The 26,933-nt window shown below is 44.6% G+C and overlaps 1 protein-coding gene across 2 annotated transcripts in view; it reads left to right on the top strand.

Moving 5' to 3' along the window:
* The first annotated feature begins 1,594 nt into the window (after positions 1–1,594).
* hsd17b4 (hydroxysteroid (17-beta) dehydrogenase 4) overlaps positions 1,595–26,933 on the top strand; it is a 123,162-nt gene continuing 97,823 nt past the window's right edge. Inside the window, exons 1-8 of one of the 2 annotated variants that reach the window (XM_048527664.2) lie at positions 1,595–1,686; positions 6,378–6,431; positions 14,527–14,634; positions 18,166–18,225; positions 22,978–22,999; positions 24,747–24,793; positions 25,835–25,919; positions 26,048–26,235. In XM_048527664.2, coding sequence (XP_048383621.2) covers positions 1,614–1,686; positions 6,378–6,431; positions 14,527–14,634; positions 18,166–18,225; positions 22,978–22,999; positions 24,747–24,793; positions 25,835–25,919; positions 26,048–26,235 — 637 coding nt within the window. In that variant the 5' untranslated portion in view covers positions 1,595–1,613. The remainder of the gene's footprint in view (positions 1,687–6,377; positions 6,432–14,526; positions 14,635–18,165; positions 18,226–22,977; positions 23,000–24,746; positions 24,794–25,834; positions 25,920–26,047; positions 26,236–26,933) is intronic. The other variant, XM_048527665.2, reaches the window with a different exon arrangement.

Below are 26,933 nucleotides of genomic sequence, written 5' to 3'. Positions count from 1 at the left end.
GGATGCGGTGGGGGAAGGGGAGATTTTGAAGCTGGTGAAGTCCACATTGATACCATTAGGCTGCAGGGTTCCCAAGCGGAATATGAGTTGCTGTTCCTGCAACCTTCGGGTGGCATCATTGTGGCAGTGCAGGAGGCCCATGATGGACATGTCATCTGAAGAATGGGAGGGGGAGTGGAAATGGTTTGCGACTGGGAGGTGCAGTTGTTTGTTGCGAACCGAGCGGAGGTGTTCTGCAAAGCGGTCCCCAAGCCTCCGCTTGGTTCCCCCAATGTTGAGGAAGCCACACCGGGTACAGTGGATGCAGTATACCACATTGGCAGATGTGCAGGTGAACCTCTGCTTAATGTGGAATGTCATCTTGGGGCCTGGGATAGGGGTGAGGGAGGAAGTGTGGGGGCAAGTGTAGCATTTCCTGCGGTTGCAGGGGAAGGTGCCGGGTGTGGTGGGTTTGGAGGGCAGTGTGGAGCGAACAAGGGAGTCACGGAGAGAGTGGTCTCTCCGGAAAGCAGACAGGGGTGGGGATGGAAAAATGTCTTGGGTGGTGGGGTCGGATTATAGATGGCGGAAGTGTCGGAGGATGATGCGTTGTATCCGGAGGTTGGTGGGGTGGTGTGTGAGAATGAGGGGGATCCTCTTTGGGCGGTTGTGGCGGGGGCGGGGTGTGAGGGATGTGTTGTGGGAAATACAGGAGACGCGGTCAAGGGCGTTCTCGATCACTGTGGGGGGAAAGTTGCGGGTCCTTGAAGAACTTGGACATCTGGGATGTGCGGGAGTGGAATGTCTTATCGTGGGAGCAGATGCGGCGGAGGCGGAGGAATTGGGAATAGGGGATGGAATTTTTGCAGGAGGGTGGGTGGGAGGAGGTGTATTCTAGGTAGCTGTGGGAGTCAGTGGGCTTGAAATGGACATCAGTTACAAGCTGGTTGCCTGAGATGGAGACTGAGAGGTCCAGGAAGGTGAGGGATGTGCTGGAGATGGCCCAGGTGAACTGAAGGTTGGGGTGGAAGGTGTTGGTGAAGTGGATGAACTGTTCGAGCTCCTCTGGGGAGCAAGAGGTGGCGCCGATACAGTCATCAATGTACCGGAGGAAGAGGTGGGGTTTGGGGCCTGTGTAGGTGCGGAAGAGGGACTGTTCCACGTAACCTACAAAGAGGCAAGCATAGCTGGGGCTACATCACTGTAATAACTGTCAGGTCATGAGGAAACTCAATTGTAGTTGAGGAAAATGCTGTGGATGCTTGAAATGTGAAAGCATGTCGACAATGGACTGACCTCGGCAGTACCTGGACTGGGCAGTGTGTGGTTTGGGCAGCATCTGGACTGGGCAGCACCTTGGCAGTGCCTGGTCAGGAGAGTGCTTGGTCTGGGCAGTAAAAAAGGTGAAAGAACTGCGGATGATGTTCTGAGAAGGGGTCACGAGACCCGAAACGTTAACTGTGTTTTTGTTTTCCTTCACAGATGCTGCTAGACCCGTTGGGCTTTTTCCAACAACTTTGTTTTGGTGCCTGGGCAGTACCTGGTCTGGGCAGCAGCCACTAGCTTGGGACTACATCTCCCAGGTTGCAGTGCTGCCCGCATCTGCGCACTGGACTCCCTGTGACGGTGGAGACATGGCGGCTGTAGGAGCTGCTCTTCCTCTTCGCTTTGATGGGAAGGTGGCCCTGGTGACAGGAGCTGGAGGAGGTCGGTGCCTGGCGCAATGTTTTAAACCTCTCTCTCCCACCAGTTGCCCTTAATTGACGGGTACAGCTATTGGTTGTGTCCCCCTCCCCGGCTTTAACGATCAGGTTTAATGCTGCGAGCTCGGGCGTTACTAAAACTTATTCCGCTCTAGGCGTTGTTTTTCTTGTTTGTACCTTTCAGAAGGCAATGGTGCAGAAATGGATCTTAATATTATGTGGCTGTTTTAAATATTCCACATTTATTTTAAAAAAAAACCTTCCAAACAGTGTCGACGGCCCACTAAGAGCCACAAATGAAATTTGTACCTTTTAAATATTTACTTAGATTACACCCGCGATATGAATTGCTCAATTATTCAGAATATCTATCCAGACTTCACTCTTAAGTTAACAAATAGTGCACCCATCCGAGGCTTAATGTGTACTTCGGAGGAGGAGGAGGAGGTGGAGATGTCGAGACTGCAACTTTGTAGTAGTTTATCAGTTCTGATGCGTAGCCTGCTGACTGCGCTGAATTTTGTATAAAAGCGTCTTTGTAAGAAATTCCCCCCAAGTTGTTTGCTGTCCAAGGTCTATACTCAGGAGGAAAGCGAAAATTCTCTCAGGGAGACACTTTCTATTTACTCTTTTTCAAAAGTCAACCTGTCCAGACGTGATAACAAAGTGTGGAGCTGGATGAACACAGCAGGCCGAGCAGCATCTTAGGAGCACAAAATCTGACGTTTCAGGCCTAGACCCTTCAGCAGAAAAGGGGCCTGGGCCCGAAACGTCAGCTTTTGTGCTCCTAAGATGCTACTTGGTCTGCTGTGTTCATCCAGCTCCATACTTCATTATCTCGGATTCTCCAGCACCTGCAGTTCCCATTATCTCTGTCCAGATGTGATATGACATGCAGGAGTGGCTATGGCCCACCGGCATGGGTCCCAGTTATGCCTGCCTTTTTATGGGGTATGTGGAACAAATCTTCTTCCAGTCCTACACAGGCCCCTTTCCACAACAATTTTTTTTTGGTACATCAACTGTTTCGGTCCTGCTTCATGTTGAAAAATTTGTCCTTTTTGCCTCCAGTTTCCAGCCCCCTATAACTTTCACATTGTCCATTTCCGACACTTTCTTTTCTTGACCCCCTGGTCTCCATTTCAGGGAATAAACTATCCATTGCCATCCACTACAAAGCCACTGACTCCTATAGCCACCTTCACTAAAGCTGCTCCCACCCCACACCCTGCAAGTTTCCACCTCATTCTCCCAGTTCCTTTGCTTGAGTCGTATGTGTTCAGACGAAGCCACCTTCCAAAACAGTGCTGCTGACATGGCTCCCTTATTCCATAACCATGGTTTCCTGCCCACTGTGGTTGACAGGACCCTCAACTGCATTTGACCTATCACCTGTGTTTCAGCCCTTACTTCTTCCCATCACTGACAACAGCATGATCAGATTGCTGTTGTTCTCATCTTTCACTCCACCACCCTGCACATTCAAAGAATCATTCTCAGCCATTTCAGACAACTCCAGCAGAATGCCACCACCAAATACATCTTAACCCTCATTCCCCCTGTTTGTATTTTGCAGAGACTATTCCCTCCGGGATACACTTGTCCATTCCTTGACCACCAACACCACCCCCCTCTTCCCATTGCACCTTCCCACGTAACTGCAAAATGTGCAACACCTGCCCCTTTACCTCCTCCCTGCTCACCATTCAATGGCTTAAACAGTCTTTCCAGATGAAGCAGCATTTCACTTGTACCTCCTACAATATTGTGTATTCTATTCGATGTATCCATTGTGGTCTGCTCTACATTGGAGAAACTAAATGCAGATTGGATGACTACTTTGCAGAACAATTCTGGTCTGTGCACAAACATGACCCCAACCTTCCTGTGGCGAGTCATTTTAATACAGCGTCTTATTCATATGCCCACTGTCTGTCCTTGGCATGCTGCAATGCTCCAGCAAATTACAACACAAACTGGAGGAACAACATCTCATCTTCAAATTAGGCAGTTTACAGCCTACTGGGCTCAATATTGAGTTCAACACCTTCAAATTATTAACACATCCCTTCCCTTTCTTTCACCTTTGCTTGTTACAATCTCTGTCACCCTCTTTCCTGTTCCCCACCCCAATGGGACTGTCTGTTTTTTCCAGTTTGGCAGTTAGACACACCATTCTCACATTCCGATCAGTTAATCTGAACTATCAACATCCTTTCTCCTCCAGCGTTCTAACCTCCTCTCCCGTCCACTATTGCATAAATGCTGCCTCCTCCATATTTCAACTCTGATGAAGAGTCATCTAGCCTAGAAGGATACTGCCTGACCTACTGAAATCTCCAGCATTTTTTTTGTTTTCATTTTATGACACATGTCTGGAGCATGGGGGACTGGAACCTGGGCCTCTTGGGCCAGTGGTAGGGACTGTACCACAAGTATCCTTCTATTTAGTCTGTTGCAATTTTTAATAATCTGAAACACCTTAGATTGGATTAATTTTCTTATTTTTTATGCCCAAGCGAATATATTCCTAAGGTATTCAGTTTTTTGCTTAATTTGACCCACTTGGCAGACATTATTCTAATGAAATTCAGATTCACCCCCCCCCCCCCCGCCTTCAAGATCAGTCACTATCCTTTCCAAGTCTTGGTGATTTCAGTTGTATATGAACTGAAAAACCTTCTTTCCATTGCAGTACACCTGTCACTTTTTATGTACTTCTGCTGCTACAGCTGAAGGCTTGCGGTCAAGCAATCCTTTTAATTAGTTTTTGTATCTGTCCTCTACCTTTTGGTAATTTCTATTAGTGGACAGAAATCCTCAATTTTTCATAATCAGATTTACTTATTCAGAATGGCTGACTAGAACTTTACACATCATGCCCCCTCCAACAAGGGGTTGGTGTAGCGTAAAATTGGGTGTCATGGGCAGATGACGTATGGCATGATGCCTTCCTGTGTTCATCGTGTTTTACTGGTGATAGGAGATATCACGTGGCATGCCCTTGGGCCATTTCATGGCCACTTGAGGGATACCTCCTATTTTTGCTGCCGGTAGTTTACTTCGAGGTGTCCATATCATGTGTTGAAGTTACGAATGAACCCTTGTAACAGGTTGGGGTTCTTCATGTTTTCACACATCTTAACAGAAAATCCACATGATACTCTGCACCCCTGCTTATTTCCCTCCTAGTGTGCCCTTAACCCCTGTCAGGAAATCTTGCTGGTCTGGTCCTTACACAAAGCGTCCGTTCATCATCTTGTTATCCTGATCCTGCGAGGTTCTTTGTTAGTGAAGAGTGACTTTGTTAGCGCAGTCCCAGCAGTGGTTACCACTATCTTATTGGTGTTTACTTGTGTTGCTGGGACCGGAGAAATGGCTAGCAGTCCTTGCAAATCGGCAACCCTTCCAGAGGAGAGTAGAAATCACATCCTAGCCAGTTACTGGGTGTAGAACCAGCATAGGTTGTTTTGGCCTTACAGCAGTGGATTTCTCCTTGACTCTTCAGTCCAGAGCTGGGTCTCTGACTTCATGTGAAATTACGCCTTATAATCCTCCATTGAATTCCATCCGCTATGCTTGCTCACTTATGTTCATCTGTTGGTTCTTTGTGATCCCATCTGCACTGTTTGCTGAGCCTTTCACAAAGTTAGATATGTGATTCTTTAACTGAGTCGCACTTCCTGAGGGAGCGATCTTGTGCAGCTTGCCTCTCTGTCCTTTTTAGAAAATAAGGGAGCTCCACATTTCTCAGAGAAGAGTTTGCTTGGGGCTCCCTCAAAAACCTAGAGCTGCACTTCCATTTTGAAAATTCTGTTGTATAGAATTATCATGGAAGTAGCATACAAGTATCAAAGGGACGTAAAACATGGTTGCTTTGCCAACAGTCAGCCTCTATATTCAAGTACGTAAGGTAAGTGTGATGTTAGGGTGCCAGCTAGGGAAGCTATTCTAGGACAGTTGTAAGGTTTGTTGTGTCATTTGTATTGTTCTATTGTTGTCTGAGCTGAAATCAACACAGTCAGTATTGACACTGGGTCCATTGAGTTTTGTTGATTAGTTGAGCGATGGATAAAATTTTGTTGCCTGCTTTCAACACATTTCCCGCTAACCTAGTCATGAGAATTTTTGAAATGTAAGATTGATCATAAGATTTGTGCACAGCAAAGAAAATGCTTCCCCATCTATTTTTTTTCCCAAAACAGTTAATTTAAACTGCACCATAGTTGTATTTTGCATGCAAAGCACATAAACTGTTAGTTGATACGAGTGAATCAAACAAACAGTTGGATTGCATAATAATAGAGGTAAATGATAAGTTACTGTGATAATTGTAGTCTGAGACCATGATGTTACAGAAGACTGCTCATTTTAGAATAGTATTGAGCTCTTCAATAGTTCGATGAAATTTACTGGATTAGCTGTACTTCAGCGGTAGCATTTCACTTAAAGCATTGTAATGTTGTCAATGATTGTGCAACAGTTTATTATCCAATTACTTTATATTTGAAATAGGTAACCTTACATATTGTTAAACTGCAACAATTTAGCCAAAATTTGGAAAAAAATACTGGCTAGAGACATTGCTGTTTACATAACATCATACTTGTAAAATTTTACATGTGTGTCAAGAAGTACATATTTAACTGTAAAATTAGGCACTTTGCATCTAGATTAATCAAAGGTCTTTTACAGGTTTAGGAAGAACGTATGCATTGTTATTTGCAGAAAGAGGAGCTTCTGTGGTTGGTAAGTGCTGTTCAAGTTCAAACCTCTATTAAATCACCATGCATATTTTCTTAAGCATCATTTTCAGAGATTTCGTGTCATTTTTATCCTCTGTCTTCTGAAGCTGTGACTTGTTATATGGGCTGTATTGCATTGTTATCTCATCCAAGCAATCATTTTCATTTGTAAACCTTGACAGTGAGTGACAGTTAACTACTCCAAGAGACTCCATAAATATCCCTGTTCTCAATAATGGTAGGATTAAGTACATCAGAGTGGATGATCCATCGCGCACTTCTAGAGGACCCAGTATCATAGATGCCTATGTGTGGTCAATTTGATTTACTTGACATATTATCAATAAGCAGTTGGAGCCATTGCATACTGCAGGGGCCACAGGCTTTGACATTATTCCAGCATTAGTTCTAAAGACCTGTGCTCTGGAACTTGTTGCACCCTTACCTAAGCTGCTCCAGTACAGCTACAACATGAACATCAACCCAAAAATGTGAAAAGTTCTGGATGTAAGTTTGCTCGCTGAGCTGGAAGGTTAGTTTTCAGACGTTTCGTCACTTTTTTTTTATTTGAAAAAATATACTTCATTCATAAGATGTACAAAAAATAAAACATAGTTATACACCTACCCAGTCATGCAAGCCGCTCCGGGTTACCCAGGGGGTACGTACACCAACTAAAGGAAAAAAAAACAAAGAAGATAAAAAGCAAAGCAAAGAAAATACCCCGACAGTCGTCTCCCCGTCCCACACAGTTCCCGTTGGTCCCCTGACCGGTTGGGGAAGGCGCCAGCTGGGCCCAGTTACCAGATAGGGCCCTTTTTTCTATTCTGGACGAGGGGTTTCAGACGGTGGTCTTTCCCCACCGCGCCTTGGAGGCTGCCCCAAGCTTTAGCGCGCCCTCAGCACGTAGTCCTGGACCTTGGAGTGCGCCAGTCTGCAACACTCGGTCGGGGTCAGTTCTTTCAGCTGGCAGACCAGCAAGTTCCAGGCAGACCAAAGAGCGTCTTTCAGCGCATTGATGGTCTTCCAGGCGCAGTTGATGTTGGCCTCGGTGTGCGTCCTGGGAAACAGCCCATAGAGCACGGAGTCCCGTGTCACGGAGCTGCTCGGGACGAACCTCGACAAATACCACTGCATCCCCCTCCAGACCTCCTGCGCATAGGCACACTCCAGAAGGAGGTGATCGACAGTCTCGTCACCCCCGCAGTTGCCTCGAGGGCAGCGTGCGGTGGCGCAGAGATTTCAGGCATGCATAAAGGACCTCACTGGCAGAGCCCCTCTCACCGCCAGCCAAGCAATGTCCTTGTGCTTGTTTGAAAGTTCTGGCAATGAGGCATTCTGCCGCATGACTTTGGCAGTCTGCGTGGGGAACCACATGACAGGATCCACCCTCACCTTTTCCCGAAGGGTCTCGAGGATACTACATGCTGACCACTGCCTGACGGCCTTGTGGTCAAAGGTGTTTCCCTTCAAAAATTTCTCCATGAAGGACAGGTGGTACGGGATGGTCCAACTACTCGGAGCGTTCCGCGGCAACGAGGCCAGGCCCATCCTTCGCAACACAGGGGACAGGTAGAGCCTCAGTAAGTAGTGACACTTGGTGTTTGCGTACTGAGGATCTACGCACAGCTTGATGCAGCCACACACAAAGGTAGCCGTCAGGGCGAGGGTGGCATTCGGTACGCCCTTTCCCCCATTTTCCAGGTCTTTGTACATGGTGTCCCTGCGGACCCGGTCCATCCTCGACCCCCAAATGAAGTGGAAGATGGCCCCGGTGACCGCAGAGGCGCAGGTCCAGGGAATAGGCCAGGTCTGCGCCACATACAACAGTACCGAAAGCCCCTCGCACCTGACAACCAGGTTCTTACCCGCGATGGAGAGGGACCGGAGCATCCACCTGCTCAGCTTCTGCTTCAGTTTGGCAATACGCTCCTCCCAAGTCTTAGTGCACGCCCCAGCTCCACCAAACCAAACAGGTAGTCTGTCCTGACGGTGAAGGGGATGAAGGAGCGGTCGTCCCAGTTCCCAAAGAACATGGCCTCGCTCTTACCCCTATTGACTTTGGCACCAGAGGCCAGTTCAAACTGTCCGCAGATGTCCAACAGCCTACTCACTGACTGACGATTGGTGCAGAAGATGGCGACGTCGTCCATGTACAGGGAGGTCTTGACCTGAAGGCCTCTGCTGCCTGGGATAGTCAAGCCCTTCAGGCTCACGTCCTTCCAGATAGATGTGGCGAAGGGCTCCACACAGCACACGAACAAGGCAGGAGAGAGCGGGCAGCCCTGCCTGACTCCAGATCTGACACGAAAACTGTCCGATTCCCACCCGTTGATCGAGACTGCGCTGACGATGTTGGTGTAGAGCAGCCGGATCCAATTGCGGATGCCCTCCCCAAACCCCAATTTGGAGAGGACGTCCCTCATGTAAGCATGAGAGACCCTGTCGAAGGCCTTCTTCTGGTCCAGGCTGACGAAGCAGATGTCCACCCGCCTGTCCTGCACGTAGGCGATCGTATCCCTGATGAGCGCGAGGCTCTCGGCGATCTTCCTGCCTGGCACAGCATAGGTTTGGTCAGGGTGAATCACCGACTCCAGGACAGACCTGACCCGGTTGGCTATGACCTTGGCCAGGATTTTGTAGTCCATGTTCGATAATGAAATGGGATGCCAATTCTTAATTTCTTCCCTCTCCCCCTTCCTCTTGTAAATGAGGGTGATGATGCCCTTCCTCATGGACTTGCACATTTTGCCTGCCTGAAGCGCACTGTTGTACACCTCCAGCATGCCATGGCCGACCAGGTCCCACAGAGCGGAATACAGCTCGACCGGTAAGCCGTCGCTCCCAGGAGTCTTATTCCTCTCCAAGGACTTGAGGGCTCTGGTCAGCTCGTCCAGGGATATCGGCCGGTCCAGCCACTCCCTCGTGCCGTCGTCTAAGACCTCCGTGATAGACGACAGGAACGACTCGGAGGCCGTGCTGTCCGTGGGCTTCGTGTCGTACAGTCCGGCATAGAAGGATCTGCTGATCCTCAAAATGTCGGGCCGAGACGACGTCACCAAGCCGTCGTCCTCCTTCAGCCGGCTAAACACAGAGCTCTCTTTGTGCACCTTCTGAAAGAAGAAACGCGAGCACGTCTCGTCCTGCTCCACGGAGCGGACCCTGGACCGGAAGATTATCCTGGAGGCCTCCACGGCGAAGAGAGAGGCTTGCTGGCCCCTCACCTCGCGGATGTCCTCCATGACATCGTCCCCCATCAACTGCAGAAGGAGCAGGTTCTGCACCCTTTTCTGGAGTCGCGACAGCTTTCCTCGCCTCTCGCTCACCTTCCGAACACCCTTGAGGATAAAGAACCTCTTGATGTTCTCCTTCACCGTCTCCCACCAGTCGCCCGGAGACTCAAAGAGGTGTTTCGCGGTTCTCCAACCAGCGTACTCCCTCTTAAGCTCCTTGACGTTCTCTGGGGCCAAGAGAGTCATGTTGAGCTTCCACATCCCCTTGCCAGCCTGCTGGTCGTCCTGTAAGTGACAGTCGGCCAGCAGGAGGCAGTAATCAGAGGAGAACACCGGCTTGACGCCGGTAGACCTGACCGAGAACGCCCGTGACACGAACAGGAAGTCTATCCTTGAGCGGATAGATCCGTCTGGCCGCGACCAGGTGTATCTCCGCTGCTGTCTGTCTGCAGGGGTGCTGAAGACGTCGAGCAGCTTGGCGTCCTTCACCGTGCCCATCAGGAATCTGGACGTGACGTCAAGTTGACTCCCTCCACCTGCTGTCCCCACGCCGGATCTTCCATCTGCATTGATGATGCGGTTGAAGTCTCCGCCTAGGATGACCGGCCTGGACGTAGCCAGCAGGGGTGGAAGCTGCTGCAGGACGGCCAACCGCTCACTCCGTACTGCTGGGGCGTACACATTGATCAGCCTCAGGGGAGCGTTCCTGTAGGTGACATCAGCCACTAGGGGGCCCCCCCACACCACCTCCTGAACTTGTCAAGCCAAACAGAGACATGCACGAGAATTCCTGGAAGCATGGCATTCCAAACAGAACTCCATCAACAAACACATTGATTTGGAGACCATCTACCATGCTGTGAGAAAAAGAACAGGAAATGACATCACCAACACAGGAAATGGCATCATCAACCCAAGGATATCTAAACAGATAAATGTGAAAAGTTGCCCAAGTATATCTTGTACCCATAAATTAGGATAAATTCAACCCCAGCCAATTACTGCCCCATCAGTCTGCTCATGATGATTGCTAAATTGGTGGAAGTGGTCATCAGCAGTGTTGTCAGCAACTGTTGCATTGCAATAGCCTGCTCACTGACACCCAGTTTGGGTTCCGCGAAGGTAACTTACCTCCTGACCTCATTACAGTCTTGCTTCAGACATGGGTAAAAGAACTGAATTTCGGAGGTGAGATTAGAATGACTTACCTTAACATCAGGCTGTATTTGATCAAGTGTGAAATTAAGGAGCCCCAGCAAAGCTGGAGTCAGAGGAAATCGGGGGTGGCGGGGCAGGGGGGGTGTAGATCCACTAGTCATCATATCTGGCACAGAGGAAGATGTCTGTTCTTGTCGAAGGTTAATCATCTGAGCACTAGGACATCACTGCAGGAGTTCTTCAGGATGGTGTCCTTCAACCAACCATCTTCAGATGTTTCATCAATTAACTTCCCTCCATCATAAAGGTCAGAAGTGGGAATAAAAGTAAAAGACTGCAGATGCTAGAAATCTAAAATTAAAAACAGAAACATTGGAGATCCTCAGCATATAGGGAGAGAGAAACTGAATTAGCATAGCATCTGATAAGACTGTTCAGAGATTCAGAAGTTGGAATGTTCACTGATGATTGTGCAATATTCAGCACCACTTGCAACTCCTCAGATACTGATGTATTGCATGACGAAATGGAGCAAGACGGAGGATATCCTGGATTGAACTGACAAGTGGCTATTAACATTCATGGCATACAAGTACCAGGCAATCACCATCTCCAACAAAAAAGTCTAACCATTGGTCCTTGACATTCAATCATATTACCATGGCTGAAGTTCCCGCTATCAGCACCCATGGGGTTAATATTCTCAACTGAACTGGACTAGCTATTAGAAGTATACCTGCTCCAGAGGTGCATCACAACATCTCTGAACAGATTGATTAAACATGTCTACAAATACTGTGTCCGTAACAGCAGGTCAAATGCTCCAAATTGTGCGGAACATAACTTATCTCTTGAATCCCAAAGCCTGCCATAGAGCCACAGTCATTGAGCTCTACTGTACAGAAAAAGGTCCTTTGGCCCAGTGCATCCATGCGAGTCAAAAACAACCACTTATATTTTAAGATAATAAGGTATAAAGCTGGATCAACACAGCAGGCCAAGCAGCTTCAGAGGAGTAGAAAAGCTGACATTTTGGGTCTGGACTCTTCTTCAGAAATGGGGGAGGGGAAGGTGATTCTGAAATAAATAAAGAGAGAGGTGGAGGCGGATGGAAGATGGATAAAGGCGCAAGTAGGTGGAGAGGAGACGGACAGGTCAAGGAGGCAGGAATGGGGCCAGTAAAGGTGAGTGTAGGTGGGGAATTAGGGTGGGAGTTGGTCAGTCAAGGGAAGACGGACAGGTCAAGGAGGCAGTGATGAGGCTGGTAGCAAGGAGGTGGGGATGGGAGTTGAGGTGGGAGGAGTGGATAGATAGGAGAAAGGACAGACAGGGTAGGGAGGCAGGGACAAGCTGGGCTGGTTTTGGGATGTGGCTGGGGGGGCGGGGAGACTTACATTCAAATGCCATTTTCCAGCCCTTGAGCAAAGCCTTGTATGCTTGAAATTGGAGGCGTACATCTAAATACTTCATAAATGTTACAAAGGCTTCTGTCTCTACCACCCTTAAAATCGGTGAGTTCCAGATTCCCACCATGCTTGAGCTGAAAAAGTTTTTCCCCTCATCTCCTGTATACCTTCTGCCCTGACCTTAGACCTATGGCCCTTGGTCATTGATCCCTTGATCAAAGGGAAATGTCCCTTCCTGTCTACTCTATCTGGCCCTCATAATTTTATTTATGTGCCCTCTCAATCTTCTGTGCTGTAAGAAAAGCAACCTAGTCCATCCAATTTCATAGCTATAAGTTTCCAGCCCAAGCAACATTCTGCTGTCACATCCCTCCTATCATGTAGATTTCAGAACTGCTCACAATACTCTGGCTGTTGCCTAACTAACATTTTACACAGTTTCAGCATAATGTCCCTGCTCTTAAATTCTATGTATTGACCTATAAGGGCAAGTACACCATATGATACCTTAACTACTTTATCCATTTGACCTGATACCTTAAGGGACTTGTTACGTGCATGCCAAGATCCCTCTGATCCTCTGTGCTTCCCAGGCTTCCACCATGCATCATGTCTTCCCTTGCCTTGGTTGTCCTGCCCAAGTGAATCATCTCACATTTATCCAGATTGAATCTATTTTGCCACTGATTAGCCTATCCAAATCCTTTTGTTGTCTAAGGCTAATCTCTTCAATATTTACCACTTCACCCATTTTTGTATCGTCTGCAAGTGTACTGATAAACCCTCCTACATTCCACTTTCTACAAGAAACAAGTCATGAGCATGATGGAATACTCCCCAATGATGTTCAAGAGGCATAAAACCATCCAGGACGAAGCAGCCCACTTGCTTGGCTCCATTTACTGCCTCCATCTTTGCCGCTGAGTAGCAGCAATGTGTGTTATCCACACGATGCATTACATAAATTTGTGAAAAATCCATAGGGCAACTTCAAAAGTTGTTGCATATGTTGATTAGCATACAAGTAGTTCCGCATTGTAGCTTCCTGTGATGGTCACTCCTACAGATGCTATCGTGGACAAATGGATCTTCAGCAGGCAAATTGGTGAGTATGAGGTCAAGTAGGAGTTTCACACTGGTTCCCACACCACCAGTTACAGACTCAGTCTTTCAGCCATGATCATCAGGAACCAACCAGCGGTGGTACTGCCAAGCCACTTTTACCGATCGGCTATGAAGTCCTCCATCCACAATACAGTACGTGGCCTTGAGCCATGTTCAGTTTGGAGGCTAATTGATTCTTCAGCAGGCATGAGATTTCCTTGCCTATGTTTGACCTGAAACCAGGAGATCTCATGGGGTTACAGGTCAGTTTTGAGAACTCCAGAACAACTCCCTCCTGAGAGTGCCTGGTTGGCATGTCCTGCCAGTGGTACAGGACGTGCACAGGGATAGTAATGATGCTGACTGGAATATTACCTGCAAGATATGATTCTATGGGTATGACTATGTCAGGCTGTTGGTTCACTAGTCAGTGAGATAGCTCATCCAGTTTTGGCACTTGCTGCCATATTGTGGTAAGGAGCTCTTCTCAGGGCTGTGTTTGTCTTTATTGTTTACAAAGCCTAGAATGATACCAGGTGGTCCGTCTGGCGTCTTCTTTTTGAGACTTCTTAATAATTTTAGCTAAGGTCATATCAGTGGACAGTTGAGAGTCAACCACATTGTTGTGGCTGTAGAGTCACATGTAGGCCCGACAAGGTAAGGATAGCAGTTTTCTACTCTGCAAGGCATTAGAGATCAAGTTTTTTTTTAAAATGACAAATAACGATGGTTTCATAGTCATCATGAGATTCATAATTCCATTTTGTAGTTGAATTCGAATTCCACCGTTTGCGATGGGATTTGAACCCAGGTCCCCAGAACATTAGAAACAACAAGATGTAGAGCTGGATGAACACAGCAGGCCAGGCAGCATCAGAGGAGCAGGAAGCTGACCCTTCTTTGGAACATGACCTGGCCCTCTTGATTGCTAGTCCAACAACAAAAGCATAACACAATCCCCTCTCTATTATTTGGTCGTGCTGTTTGTTTGGTTGAGATATCAGTGGATATGGACCAATGGTGGGAAAATGGAGTTAACTGGATATCAGCCCAGACCACATTGAACTGTGGAGCAGGGTAAAAAGATTGTTTTGGTTACTTCTGTTTCTAAACATGATGCCAGAATTTCACGTGTTCTTAAGAAATAAAATGTTGCATGACTACAAAGTTATTTCTCTAATTTATTTTCTTTTCACAGTGAACGACCTTGGAGGTAACATAAAAGGAGAAGGCAAAAGCTCCTCTGCTGCTGATAGAGTGGTGCAAGAGATAAGGGCTAAAGGCGGCAAAGCTGTGCCTAACTATGGTACTTTATGTTCAACTTTATTTCCCCGCCTTTCAGTTTAGAAATGCATCATATTACTATTGTGTTTCCAGGCTTGGCTCTTCCCCTTTTTTGATCATATTTTCAAACTCTTATGACTTCGTGGTTTAAACGTCAGTTGTTGCTTTTAGTTTAATTGTTTGTTTTTCCCCACTAAATGTTTTATCACCAACAATATATTAAAGAACTTGTAAATGCCATGCAGTAATCACAGCATTTGTGAAACTAAATTTCATGCCTCAGTGGAGGATGATCTCTTCTCATTGCAACAATAGATTCAACCCTACAATATCGCAGCTGTGATTTTATCATTACTGAGCTCTAGAGCTTTTGTATTTTTAATAAGTTTTGCTTTCTTAATGTGCACAGTGCTGAAAACAAATTAAACTTAAAAGATACACATTGGCTCCCCCACTTTAGAACCCTAAATATTCAAATAGTAGTAATATTATCATGAATTGTCACCAGAGTATGAGGCACTGTATTGTAGGATTAAAAACGTGGGGTGAAGCATATATTTAACAGAGGGATTTTGAAGTGTAGTGAATCTAGAAGTTCAAAAACTATTTCCAAATACTCCGAATTCAGGTAAATAAAATCAATAACATTTTCAGGTCTTAATAGTAGCACAGAATATGACAGCAAGCGAGTATTGATTAATTTATGTGAAGTATGTAGGATATTGGTTCCTGCATTGTTTGTAGCATTGGATGCCCCGTTATAGCAAGGAAATGAAAGCCATGGACAATGCACAGCATAATTGATGCCAGTTTAAAAATTATTTCAAGGAATGTAGTAATTACTGGTCAGGCTGTTGTTTTCCATTTCCAGTTGCCTCTGAACTGAGTCATATGTCAGGCTATTTCAGAGGGTAGTTAAGAATCAACTACATTGCTATGGAGTCACACGTAGGCCAGATCAGATAAGGATGGCAGGTTTGCCTCTCTAGGGGACATTAGTTAATTGGATGGACTTTTAAAACAATCAGTGATAATTTAATAGTCACCGTTACTGAGACTCACTTTTAGTTTAAGGTTATTTGCAGCTGGTGAAACTTAGAATTCAGTAGGTGATGGTGGGATTTGAACTCAAATGCCCACAACAGTAGTCTGGTTTTCTGGATTACTAGTCCATTGACATGACTGGTGTGCCACCATCTCTCTTTCCTTCCCTCCTGTCCTTTCCTCCTACCCAACACTCTCCACAAGAATTTTGTGACTTTGGCACAATCTCCACTAGAGCAGAGAAAGCTGAGGACATTCAAGAGGTTTTAGAAAATTATGAGTCTTAGAAACAAAAATTATTCCCTTTAAATGGACAATGGGTAAAACATTTAAATCAATTTCCTACTTTTGCTAAGAAGGAGAGATGTTTGGAAAGATAGTAGGAACTACCAGTGTTGGAGAATCTGAGATAACAAGGTGTAGAACTGGATGAACACAGCAGGCCAAGTAGCATCAGAGGAGCAGGAAAGCAACTTTCCTCCCACAGTGATTGAGAACGCTCTTGACCGCGTCTCCTGTATTTCCCACAACACATCCCTCGCACCCCGCCCCCGCCATAACCGCCCAAAGAGGATCCCCCTCGTTCTCACACACCACCCCACCAACCTCCGGATACAACGCATCATCCTCTGACACTCCGCCATCTACAATCCGACCCCAACACCCAAGACATTTTTCCATCCCCACCCCTGTCTGCTTTCCGGAGAGACCACTCTCTTCGTGACTCCCTTGTTCGCTCCACACTGCCCTCCAACCCCACCACACCCGGCACCTTCCCCTGCAACCGCAGGAAATGCTACACTTGCCCCCACACCTCCTCCCTCACCCTATCCCAGGCCCCAAGATGACATTCCACATTAAGCAGAGGTTCACCTGCACATCTGCCAATGTGGTATACTGCATCCACTGTACCCGGTGTGGCTCCCTCTACATTGGGGAAACCAAGCGGAGGCTTGGGGACCGCTTTGCAGAACACCTCCGCTCGGTTCGTTACAAACAACTGCACCTCCCAATCGCAAACCATTTCCACTCCCTCTCCCATTCTTTAGATGACATGTCTATCATGGGCCTCCTGCAGTGCCACAATGATGCCACCCGAAAGTTGCAGGAACAGCAACTCATATTCCGCTTGGGAACCCTGCAGCCTGATGGTATCAATGTGGACTTCACCAGCTTCAAAATCTCCCCTTCCCCCACCGCATCCCTAAACCAGCCCAGTTCGTCCCCTCCCCCCACTGCACCACACAACCAGCCCAGCTCTTCCCCTCCACCCACTGCATCCCAAAACCAGTCCAGCCTGTCTCTGCCTCCCTAACCTGTTCTTCCTCTCACCCATCCGTTCCTCCCACCCCAAGCCGCACCTCCATCTCCTACCTACTAACCTCATCCCACCTCCTTGACCTATCCGTCTTCCCTGGACTGACCTATCCCCTCCCTACCTCCCCACCTATACTCTCCTCTCCACCTGCCTTCTTTTCTCTCCATCTTCGGTCCGCCTCCCCCTCTCTCCGTATTTATTCCAGAACCCTCACCCTTTCCCCCTCTCTGATGAAGCATCTAGGCCCGAAACGTCAGCTTTTGTGCTCCTGAGATGCTGCTGGGCCTGCTGTGTTCATCCAGCCTCACGTTTTATTATTTTGGACCTAGACCCTTATTCAGAAAATAAAGAAGGGTCCAGATGCAAAACCTCAGCTTTGCAGTTCCTCTGATGCTGCTTGGCCTGCTGTGTTCATTCAGCTCTACACCTTGTTACATGATGTGTTTGGAGGAATGTCTTTAGCCAATAAATTGGAATATGGGATGCTCTGTCTAATCCCTGTGTGTCAAAGTAAGTTGCATCTTATAAGGGAAAGTGAATAAATATTTAAAGTAGTCACTGGTGCAGTAATATTGATCTAGAGGTTGATTGAATTATTTTCGGGTTGCTTTAGCAAAGAACAGGTACAACCAGATGTGCCAACTGATCGAGGTTCCAGAGTTGTAAATTACTGTGATACTGGATAAACTTTCCCTCTACTTTTCATTGAGTTTCATTCACCACTAGATGCCAGTGCAGGACTGTAGCACTTCAGTTCCTTTCTCAGTTACATGCAAGCCATGCAGAAAGTCTCTGGAATTGATTTAGAAAATGAGTTTTGACAGCTTTTAGTCAAATTCATCTTTTAAAAATGCATTTCTACTGGCTTGATCAAATGTTTCAGTCTCCATTTAAAATTGTTGAATCGTGATAAACTATTTGAATAAGGATTTGGAAACAAGAATTCATTTAATTTGTTAGGCAGCTGACATATTGTTTGAAGGAGATAATCTAGATAAATTGGCATGTATTCAGTGTTGGTTTAACAGACTTTGAGAACATTTTTGTTTGATGATTGGTCAGTTGGCATTGTTTGAATATTGACATAATTTCAGAGCTCTAAGAACTCTCAAAGAATTCTTAACACACCTCGAATGTTGCGTGTCTCACATTGTGTTGCTTTTCACTCAAAAGATTTTGCTTGATTTGCAGATTCTGTGGAAGAAGGTGAAAAGATCGTTCAGACTGCTCTGGATACATATGGAAGAATAGGTAAGTGGTTTGACAGATACCTAATATAATAAATGACCTGATAAGGAGAATGAACCATGCGTCAAGTTTGTCATTAATGACCTTGAAGGGGTGTTAACTAATGCTGTAGGAAATTATTTAAACTGATGGTTTGGTAGGAAAAGGTGTGTTAGGGTGAAGCATCACAGAGAAATAAAAGAACCGAACATAAGATCTAGGAGCAGGCCATCTGGCCCTTCAAGCCTTCTCCGCCATTCAATAAGATTGTGGCCACAGCTCCACTTACCCACCCTCTCATCATAACTCTTCATTCCTTTACTATTCAAAAAATGATCTATGTTAGCTTTAAGAACATTCAATGAGGAAGCCTTGATTACTTCAGTGGACAGGGAATTCCACAGGTTCACAATCCTTTGGGTGAAGAAGTTCCTCCTCCTCAATTCAGTCCCAAATTTGCTCCCCTAATTTTGAGGCTATGGCCCTCTTGTTCTAGTTTCACCCGCCAGTGGAAATGTCCTCCCTGCTTCTAACTTATCTATTCCCTGCATAATTTTATAAGTTTCTATAACTTCCCCTGCATTCTTCTTAATTCCAATGAATATAATCCCAGTCTACACAGTGTGTCCTCATAAGCCAACCCTGTCAACTCAGGAATCAACAGAGAGAGTCTCCTCTGCACCCTCTGCAGTGCCAGTACATCCGTGCTCAAGTAAGGATACCAAAACCGCATGCAGTATTCCAGGTGTGGCCTTACTAGCACCCTATACAGCTGTAACATAATCTGTCTGCTTTTAAACTCAATCCGTCCAGCAACAAAGGACAATATTCTATTTTTCTCCTTAATTACCTGTTGTATCTGCAAACCAACCTTCTGTAATTCATGCAGAAGGACATTCAGGTCCCTCTGCACAGCAGCATGCTGTAATTTTTTGCCATTCAAATATTAGTCCTTTTTACTGTTATTCCAACAAAAATGGCTAACTTCACATTTATCAACATTGTATTCCATCTGCCAGATCTTTGTCCATTCACTTAAGCTATCTATATCCCTCTGCAAACTTTGTGTCCTCTGCACACTTTGTTCAGCCACTCATCTTTCATGTGCAAACTTTGACACACTACACATGGTCCCCAACTCCAAATTATCAATGTAAATTGTAAACAGTTGCAGTCCCAACACTAAGCACAGAGGCAAACTACTAGTCACTGATAATGGAAACTGCAGATGCTGGAGAATCCGAGATAACAAAGTGTAGAGCTGGATGAACACAGCAGGCCAGTCTCCCCTCCAACCCCACCACACCGGGCACTTTCCCCTGCAACCGCAGGAAGTGCTACACTTGCCCCCATACCTCCTCTCTCATCCCCATCCCAGGCCCCAAGAAGACTTTCCATATCAAGCAGATGTTCACCTGCACATCTGCCAATCTGGTTTACTGCATCCACTGTACACAGTGCAGCCTCCTCTACATTTGGGAAACCAAGCAGAGGCTTGGGGACGACTTTGCAGAACACCTAGGCTCGGTTCACAATAAGTAACTGCACCTCCCAGTTATGAACCATTTCAACTCCCTCTCCCATTCTTTAGATGACATGTCACTCCTGGGCCTCCTGCAGTGCCACCACAATGCCACCGGTAGGTTGCAGGAACAGCAACTCATTCCGCTTGGGAACCCTGCAGCCCAATGGCATCTATGTGGATTTCACAAGCTTCAAAACCTCCCCTCCCTCTACTGAATCCCAAAACCAGCCCAGCTCGTCCCCGCCTGCCTAACCTGTTCTTCCTCTCACCTATTCCCTCCTCCCACCTCAAGCTGCACCCCCATTTCCTTCCTACTAACTTCATCCCGCTCCCTTGACCCGCCCGTCCTCCCCGGACTGATCTATCCCCTTCCTACCTCCCCACCTACTCACCTCTACTGGCTCCATTGCCACCTCTTTTACATGTTGGTCTCCTCTCTATCCATCTTCAATCTGCCTCCCCCTCTCTCACTATTTATGTCAGAACTCTCTTCCCCTCCCCCTTTTCTGATGAAGGGCCTAGGCCTGAAACATCAGCTTTTGTACTCCTAAGATGGTGCTTGGCCTATTAGTCATTGATTGCTTTTCTGGTTGGCAATCATTTATCCTGACTCTTTGCTTCCTGTTGGTTAACAATCCTCTATCCATGCTAAAACATTGCCTGTAACACCACGCACCTGCATCTTACGCAGCAGCCTTTTGTGCAGCTCCTTATCGAATGCCTTTTGGAAATCGAGATACACCACGTTTACTGGGTCCTTATTATCATACTGTTCATAGGAATGTGAGAGACAAAGTATTTCAGAGTTGGGAAACATCAAATGGGAGAAATATGAAATAGACTAAGACCGGACATTAGAGTGCTCGTGCATAAATGTTAGAACCTGAAAAATAAAATTATTGAGGAACAGGTGACCATGTGGGTTTATGATATAATGTCAGTAATTGAAATTTGACTGGAATAAGGGGAGGAATAAGCCCTTAATATCCATTAATACAATGTTTATACAGAACAAGTGGAAGAAATATGCGATGGTTTAAATGTGTTCTGCCACTCAAGGAGATCATGACTGATAATTACTGTCTCTGCTGTGTTCAATATCTCGATTCCCTCAGTATCTAAATATCTTTGAGTCATTTATGAAGTGAATAAGTTGCTCTTCATCTCAGTCCTAAATGGCTAGCTCTCTTATTCTGAAGTGTCAGCTACGAGTTCTAGATTCCTTAGCCAGAGGAAATATTTTCTTGGTATCCACCTTGGACATCCTATTAAATAATGTTTATATTTTAATGAGATCATCTTGGACTCTTCCACACAGTAGGAAATACAGACCTACGGCATGATCTTCCCATGCCCTGAAAGGTGTGAGTTATGATGAAAAATTTCAGCAGATCTGATGAAATATTAAGCCACACCCTTCTCAATATTGAGATCAAAAAGGTTGCAATTTCCAACCAAGGCCTGGAGACTGGGATGAGCTTCTTGCTTGAGAGTGGCGTAAGTCCTATTAGTACAGTTATTGCTTATTATCACCCTCATTATTACTTAATCTTACCTCATAAACATGCACTCTCCCATTGCCCCACTTGTCAGATGAAAAATAGATGCTGAAAATTCCCAACATAAAGTTAGACTGAGTGCCTGGTGACTCTAGCTTGATGCTTTATCTTCAGGATTTTCATCTTGGACATTGATTATGAACATCTCAGGGCATGCTCCATAGTCAGCGATCATATGCACCGTATGTCCACAAACATTGGCATTTAACAACAGCCTTACTGTATCATTATGCACATCTCTGAACCACTTATAATACACCCTAGTATTTTAATGGTGCACTTCGGTACACACTGGCACTTCTATTTGGAATGCTGCTATGAGCATACCATGTGAGCTAGGGATGGGCACCCAGCACATGGACTGGACAAAGCTGTATATCAGTGCCACTAGCTTGCTGTCTTAGTGCCCATTCACTTTATGTTTACCTGGATGCTTATGGTATCCGTGCCTTGCCTTTTTTGTGCTTTGCCTCCTGAGTCTGACCTTAAAGGCTCTCAGTATTTCTGTCTTGCCCTTACTGTTAAGCACAGACACAAAGCCAAGTAGTTTGTTATGGTTGTCAGCAGTCATCAGGCAAGGTGATTGTCATATTCTTGTACGGTATATTGTTCTGTACTCTTACATCTGCATCATGTGCCAGTATAATATTCGCTAAAGACACTGCATGTGCTTCAAGCTAATGGCCATGCTTCAAATTCTAAGACTGTAAGAATATATCGTTCAGGCAGTGGGTCCTGACACATTAGGTCAAAGGCAATCTCCAGTATCAATCCAGGGGCTCGGCATGGTTTGTTACCAGTCCCAGCAGTCAGGGTTATAGATCCAGTGCTCTGCACTAAGGAGTGGGCTGTGGTCAGCCCTATGGGCCCAGTGCAATCAGTGCATGGACAGGGGAATAGTGGCAGAGCTGCACAGGTCTGCGAGGGATCTTGTCACTGATCGTGTAGAGCTCTCTGGCTAAGTCACTTGAGGATGGGTCCTGGTCAATGCTGGAGTTTTACAAAAAGTAAAAGAATGTTATCACGGCTCATTGCTGCAGGAGGGAAGAGAGAGAACTCGGTTGTGCAGTTTGGAGCTAGATTGCTGGGATATAGAGGAACTGTAATATTGTAAAGGAAGTTTACAACTCAATTTGGATGAATTTCATGAAGGAAACCCTTCATGAAACTTGATGAAACTAATTCTTGAGTGATTTCTGGTGAGATTCAGTTCTGAGACAAAAAATCAACTTCCCCACAAAGATCAATCTGTTAATTCCAAGTATCAATCTAGTTTATTTTTGTTGCACTCCTAAAACTTGTACAGGGAGGTCAAAACTATGCAGGATGATTTTACAAAGGCCCTGAATATTGCAGTGAAACTTATTACTATCCTACTTGAACTGTTTACTGTAAAGGCTAGAATGCGTTTTGTTTTCCGAAATGCTTGCTGTGTATGCCTGTGAATTTTGTGATTTCTGTTTGGGGATGTCCACATAAACAAAAACACTAGCTTTTCCAAATCTCTTTCTTTGAGAAGGTATGGGCTTAGAGCTGGGTGCTTACTATTAAAAGCTGAATCCGCGGCTACAGTTTTATTATAAAAATTCAAAAATATTAATATAAAATTCATGTATTGATAAGTTACTTTCACAAATAGACTCCCACATTATTACAGTCACTTTAAACTAGACTCTGACTTTTTTTTTGCAGATATTGTTGTTAACAATGCTGGGTGAGTACAATATTTATTCAATTTCTTTAAAAAAAAGTTCACGTACTCTAATCCTTCAAAAAACCATAGATTAATTAGACAAAAAGGTGAAAAGAGATTTTAGAATAAGAAGACATTGTTGTTTGAAAGCTGGATTTTAGTACAGACTGAAACAAATGAGTGTATTTTGAATAAGCCTGGAGGTGCTTTAGCATGCACCTACATATTTGTTTCAGAGATAGCAGGAACCGCAGATGGCTTCGCAGTGCGGTTAAAATTGTTTCAGCGATTTCTGAAGAAGGGCATAGGCCCTAAATGTCAGCCATCCTGCTCCTCTAATGCTGCTTGGCCTGCTGTATTCATCCAGCTCTACATCTTGTAATCTACACTTTTGTCATTGAGTGTTTGTTAGATTCAATTTTTGTGGAGCCATATGTGGGACTTGACGCATTCACTTCCACTGATGGCATGGAATGGACTGGGTGGTGCACAATGGCTTGTTGCAAGATCTTGAATGTCACATTGGTGGTTCTGTTGGACGAGCATATGCTTTATATGCTTAGCCTCTTCCTCTGTTTTGTAATAGATGCTGTGCTCTGTCTGACCTTATGTCCTCCTCCCATTCATACTGCAGACCAAAGAGAATACCTAGCAAAATATTGAAGGATTTTCTCCTGGTGATTCCTGTAGAGCAGCACAGCATTTGTTCTTTTTAGATGAAGTCTCAAAATTTCTGTAATGAATGTACCTTCAGTTCTTCCAAGAGTTTGAGTGGTGTACCAATATGTTTTGAAATTCCTCTTTGAATTTCCCAGCAGTGAGTGAACATCGAAGATGATAAATCGTTTAAGTATGACTTGAAATGTTCTGCAAAAGAAGGCTCAGTAGGTCAATAACAAGTCACCACAATGCCGTGCAGCCTCCTCCGGGAACACTGGCAGGCATTTTACGTAGGAACTTTACTACCTGATGATCTTCCTTGTGGTCATTCCAAATGCAACCTTTAACACTTTTACCAAAGTTGTCTTTTAGGATTCTTAAGGAACTGGGTAAATGCTGAGAGTATGTTTCTCCACTTGGGAGAGTCTAGAACCAGAGACGTAGTCATAGAATAAGGGAGCACCAATTTAATATTGAAACGAGGAGGAATTTCTTCTCTGAGAGTTGAGTGTCGTTGGCATCCCTTGCCTCAGAGAGTTGTGAGGGCAGAGTCCTTGTGTATATTTAAGGCTGAAATAGATAGATTCTTGATCATTAGGGAAATTGTGGGTAATGGGGAAATGCAGGAAAGTGGACACGAGGAATGTTGGATTAGTCATGAACCTTTTGAATGGCGGAGTAGACACGAGGGCCTGAGCAGCCTCTCCTGTTTCTATTTCTTAGGCTAAATTTGGGTGAATCTTAGCCATCTTGGAGACTTTTTGATGCCTAAATTATCTGAAGGATGGGGCCTGGCTTTATGCTGATATCTTCAGGTTTGGTTTTCTTCATCTAAGTATTTTAGGAAATTTTATAAAATTCATTATTTACATAGGTAGTTGATGACCACTTGCAAGTATTAGAATAAAACAAAGAACTGCAGATTCTGGAAATCTGAAACAATCAAAAACAGCAAGTGTTGGAGAAACACAGCACGTCTAACAGCATCTGTAGAGAGAAAAGCAGAATTAATGTTTCGAGTCCAGAATGATGTCACAGGATTGTAAAGCCATTATTGCTATTTTAGTGCATATCTCTGTTTTAAATGCCATTATCTTAATCTTTTCAGGATTTTGAGAGATCGTTCCTTTGCAAGAATAAGCGACTTGGATTGGGGTGAGCTGAGAGTTTCATTATCAGTTATATGTTTATGATGCAATGTATCAACGTAATGACTGTTCACTTAATTGGATGAAATTTGTTAAGTAGCAGTGCGTAACTTTGTGGATCAATTGATGCTTTTGTGGGATCTTTGTATAAACTTTTCTCTTATTGGTTGATATTAAGTAGATCCTACTTTATAAACTAGTTGTTTTTGAGATCAAAGTTGTACTTGTATTTTGTTAAATATATGTGACAAATGTCTTATCATGTTAATTGAAGATTGGTTGGCTATGTAGAATTCATAAAATCATAGAAACCCTATAGCATGGAAAGAAACTGTTCAGCCTGTTGAATTCTCACTGACCATCCGAAAAGCATCCCACCCTGACCCAGGCCCGCACCCTATTGTCGCAGTGCTAACCAGTCAGCCACCATGCCACCCCTATTTAAAGTTAAAATCAAAATCTTTAGTAGTGAGGCCCATTACGTATTCAGTCAGAAAGTTTCAATTTCGTTTTTAATTTTATTTGAGATGAAATCTTTGGAAGATACAAATAAACGTCATGCACCCAGCAAGATCGTAGAGTCCCTCCCAGGCCCCTTCATGGCATCACATGCATAGATTGAATCCTCACATCTAGTACTCTATTTTAAGATCATTCCAGGGATAATCACTGTCTGCAAAAAGAACTTCACATTATTAATCATAAAAGCCATTTTTACTGCAGCACCAGCAATTTGAATCTAAGTTCCCCTGATCTTTCCCCATAATTCAATGCAAAGTAATATTCTGCTTTTACCTTTTCTATTACTTACTTGTATTATGAACCATTGTGCTTCATGATTAGGCTGTCTCCTTTTTTGCTGAAAAGATCTAAAATTTTAGTCTTCAGACCTGAAATGGGGGAACGGGATCAAATATAATTCTCCACTGATCGTAGCCTTCTATAAATTGGTTAGGACTTCCTTTGACTTCAGCTCTTTTACCTTTGCTTTTTTTTAATTACATGTTTGTTACTGGGCTAGTAATTAAAAAAATATATTTTTGTTAAGATTTAATTCAAAGAGTTCATTTGAGGGGCTCATTCAAGGTCACAAGAGCTGCATGGAATCACATGAAGAACCAAAAGTATGGCAGGTAAAAAAGAAATCAAAGCTTGATCTTTATAGAATTTATGGGTGCTCATTTTGAACTACACACTTGATTCATTCTCCACAAAAATTCACAATATGAAACAACAAAATTAATTTGTCACTTCTTTTCAGAATTATTATGACTGCATCATCTTCTGGTATATATGGCAATTTTGGGCAAGCAAATTACAGTGCTGCAAAACTTGGACTATTGGGTCTTTCAAATACACTAGCAATTGAGGGTCAAAAATATAATATCCAGTGCAACACTATTGCACCAGCAGCTGGTTCCAGATTGACTCAGACTATTCTGCCTCAAGGTAGGTATCGTAAGACTGTAGTGGTACCTTTAGAATTTGTGCTTTTTAAATACTAGTTAATTCATACCATCTTTGAAATATTATTCTTGTGGCATTTAAAACATGCACCTTGCTAATAAAACAATGTTTTTAAATTTAATGAACACCTAAACTATTCATTATGGACATAAATGTGGTGATATCCGGCAGTAATAATAAACTAATGGTTTCAGTTTCACCATTAGCAATGTCATTTCCAAGAAAATGAGCACATTTTTCATCCTAGTACATTTGCAAACTATCCTGCATTTCCAGATCTGCACGGCGCAGGTTAGATATGCATTGCCTATACCTGTGTCCTTCATTCTGAATGGCAGAAGAGCAGCCACAAGTTGTTTCCATTTCATGCATCAACTGGTATTAAATTATTTCCCAGTGAAATTGTTAAGTTCCACAAACCTTTGCACTGTATCTACTGAAAACTTGGTTGAGAATGTAAGTACTCAGTTTCTGTATATCTTATTGTGAGCATGAGAAATCGTAGAACTGTAACCCGATCAGGTTTTTAACTTGATTTTATTGGCAGTATCAGAGGAAAAGCATATTCTAATCATAATGTACTAGAAAGAAAGAAATCAGTGAGTTGAACTTGTATTTTAACCCAACTGCTTTCGTAGAATGGTTACAGCACAGAAGGGCATTCAGTCTGTTGTATCTGT

The sequence above is a fragment of the Stegostoma tigrinum genome, chromosome 3 (assembly GCF_030684315.1).
Source record: "Stegostoma tigrinum isolate sSteTig4 chromosome 3, sSteTig4.hap1, whole genome shotgun sequence".
In the NCBI taxonomy this organism is placed as follows: Eukaryota; Metazoa; Chordata; class Chondrichthyes; order Orectolobiformes; family Stegostomatidae; genus Stegostoma; species Stegostoma tigrinum.
Note: the sequence above shows the minus strand (reverse complement) of the source record. Positions and strands in the feature narration are given on the sequence as shown.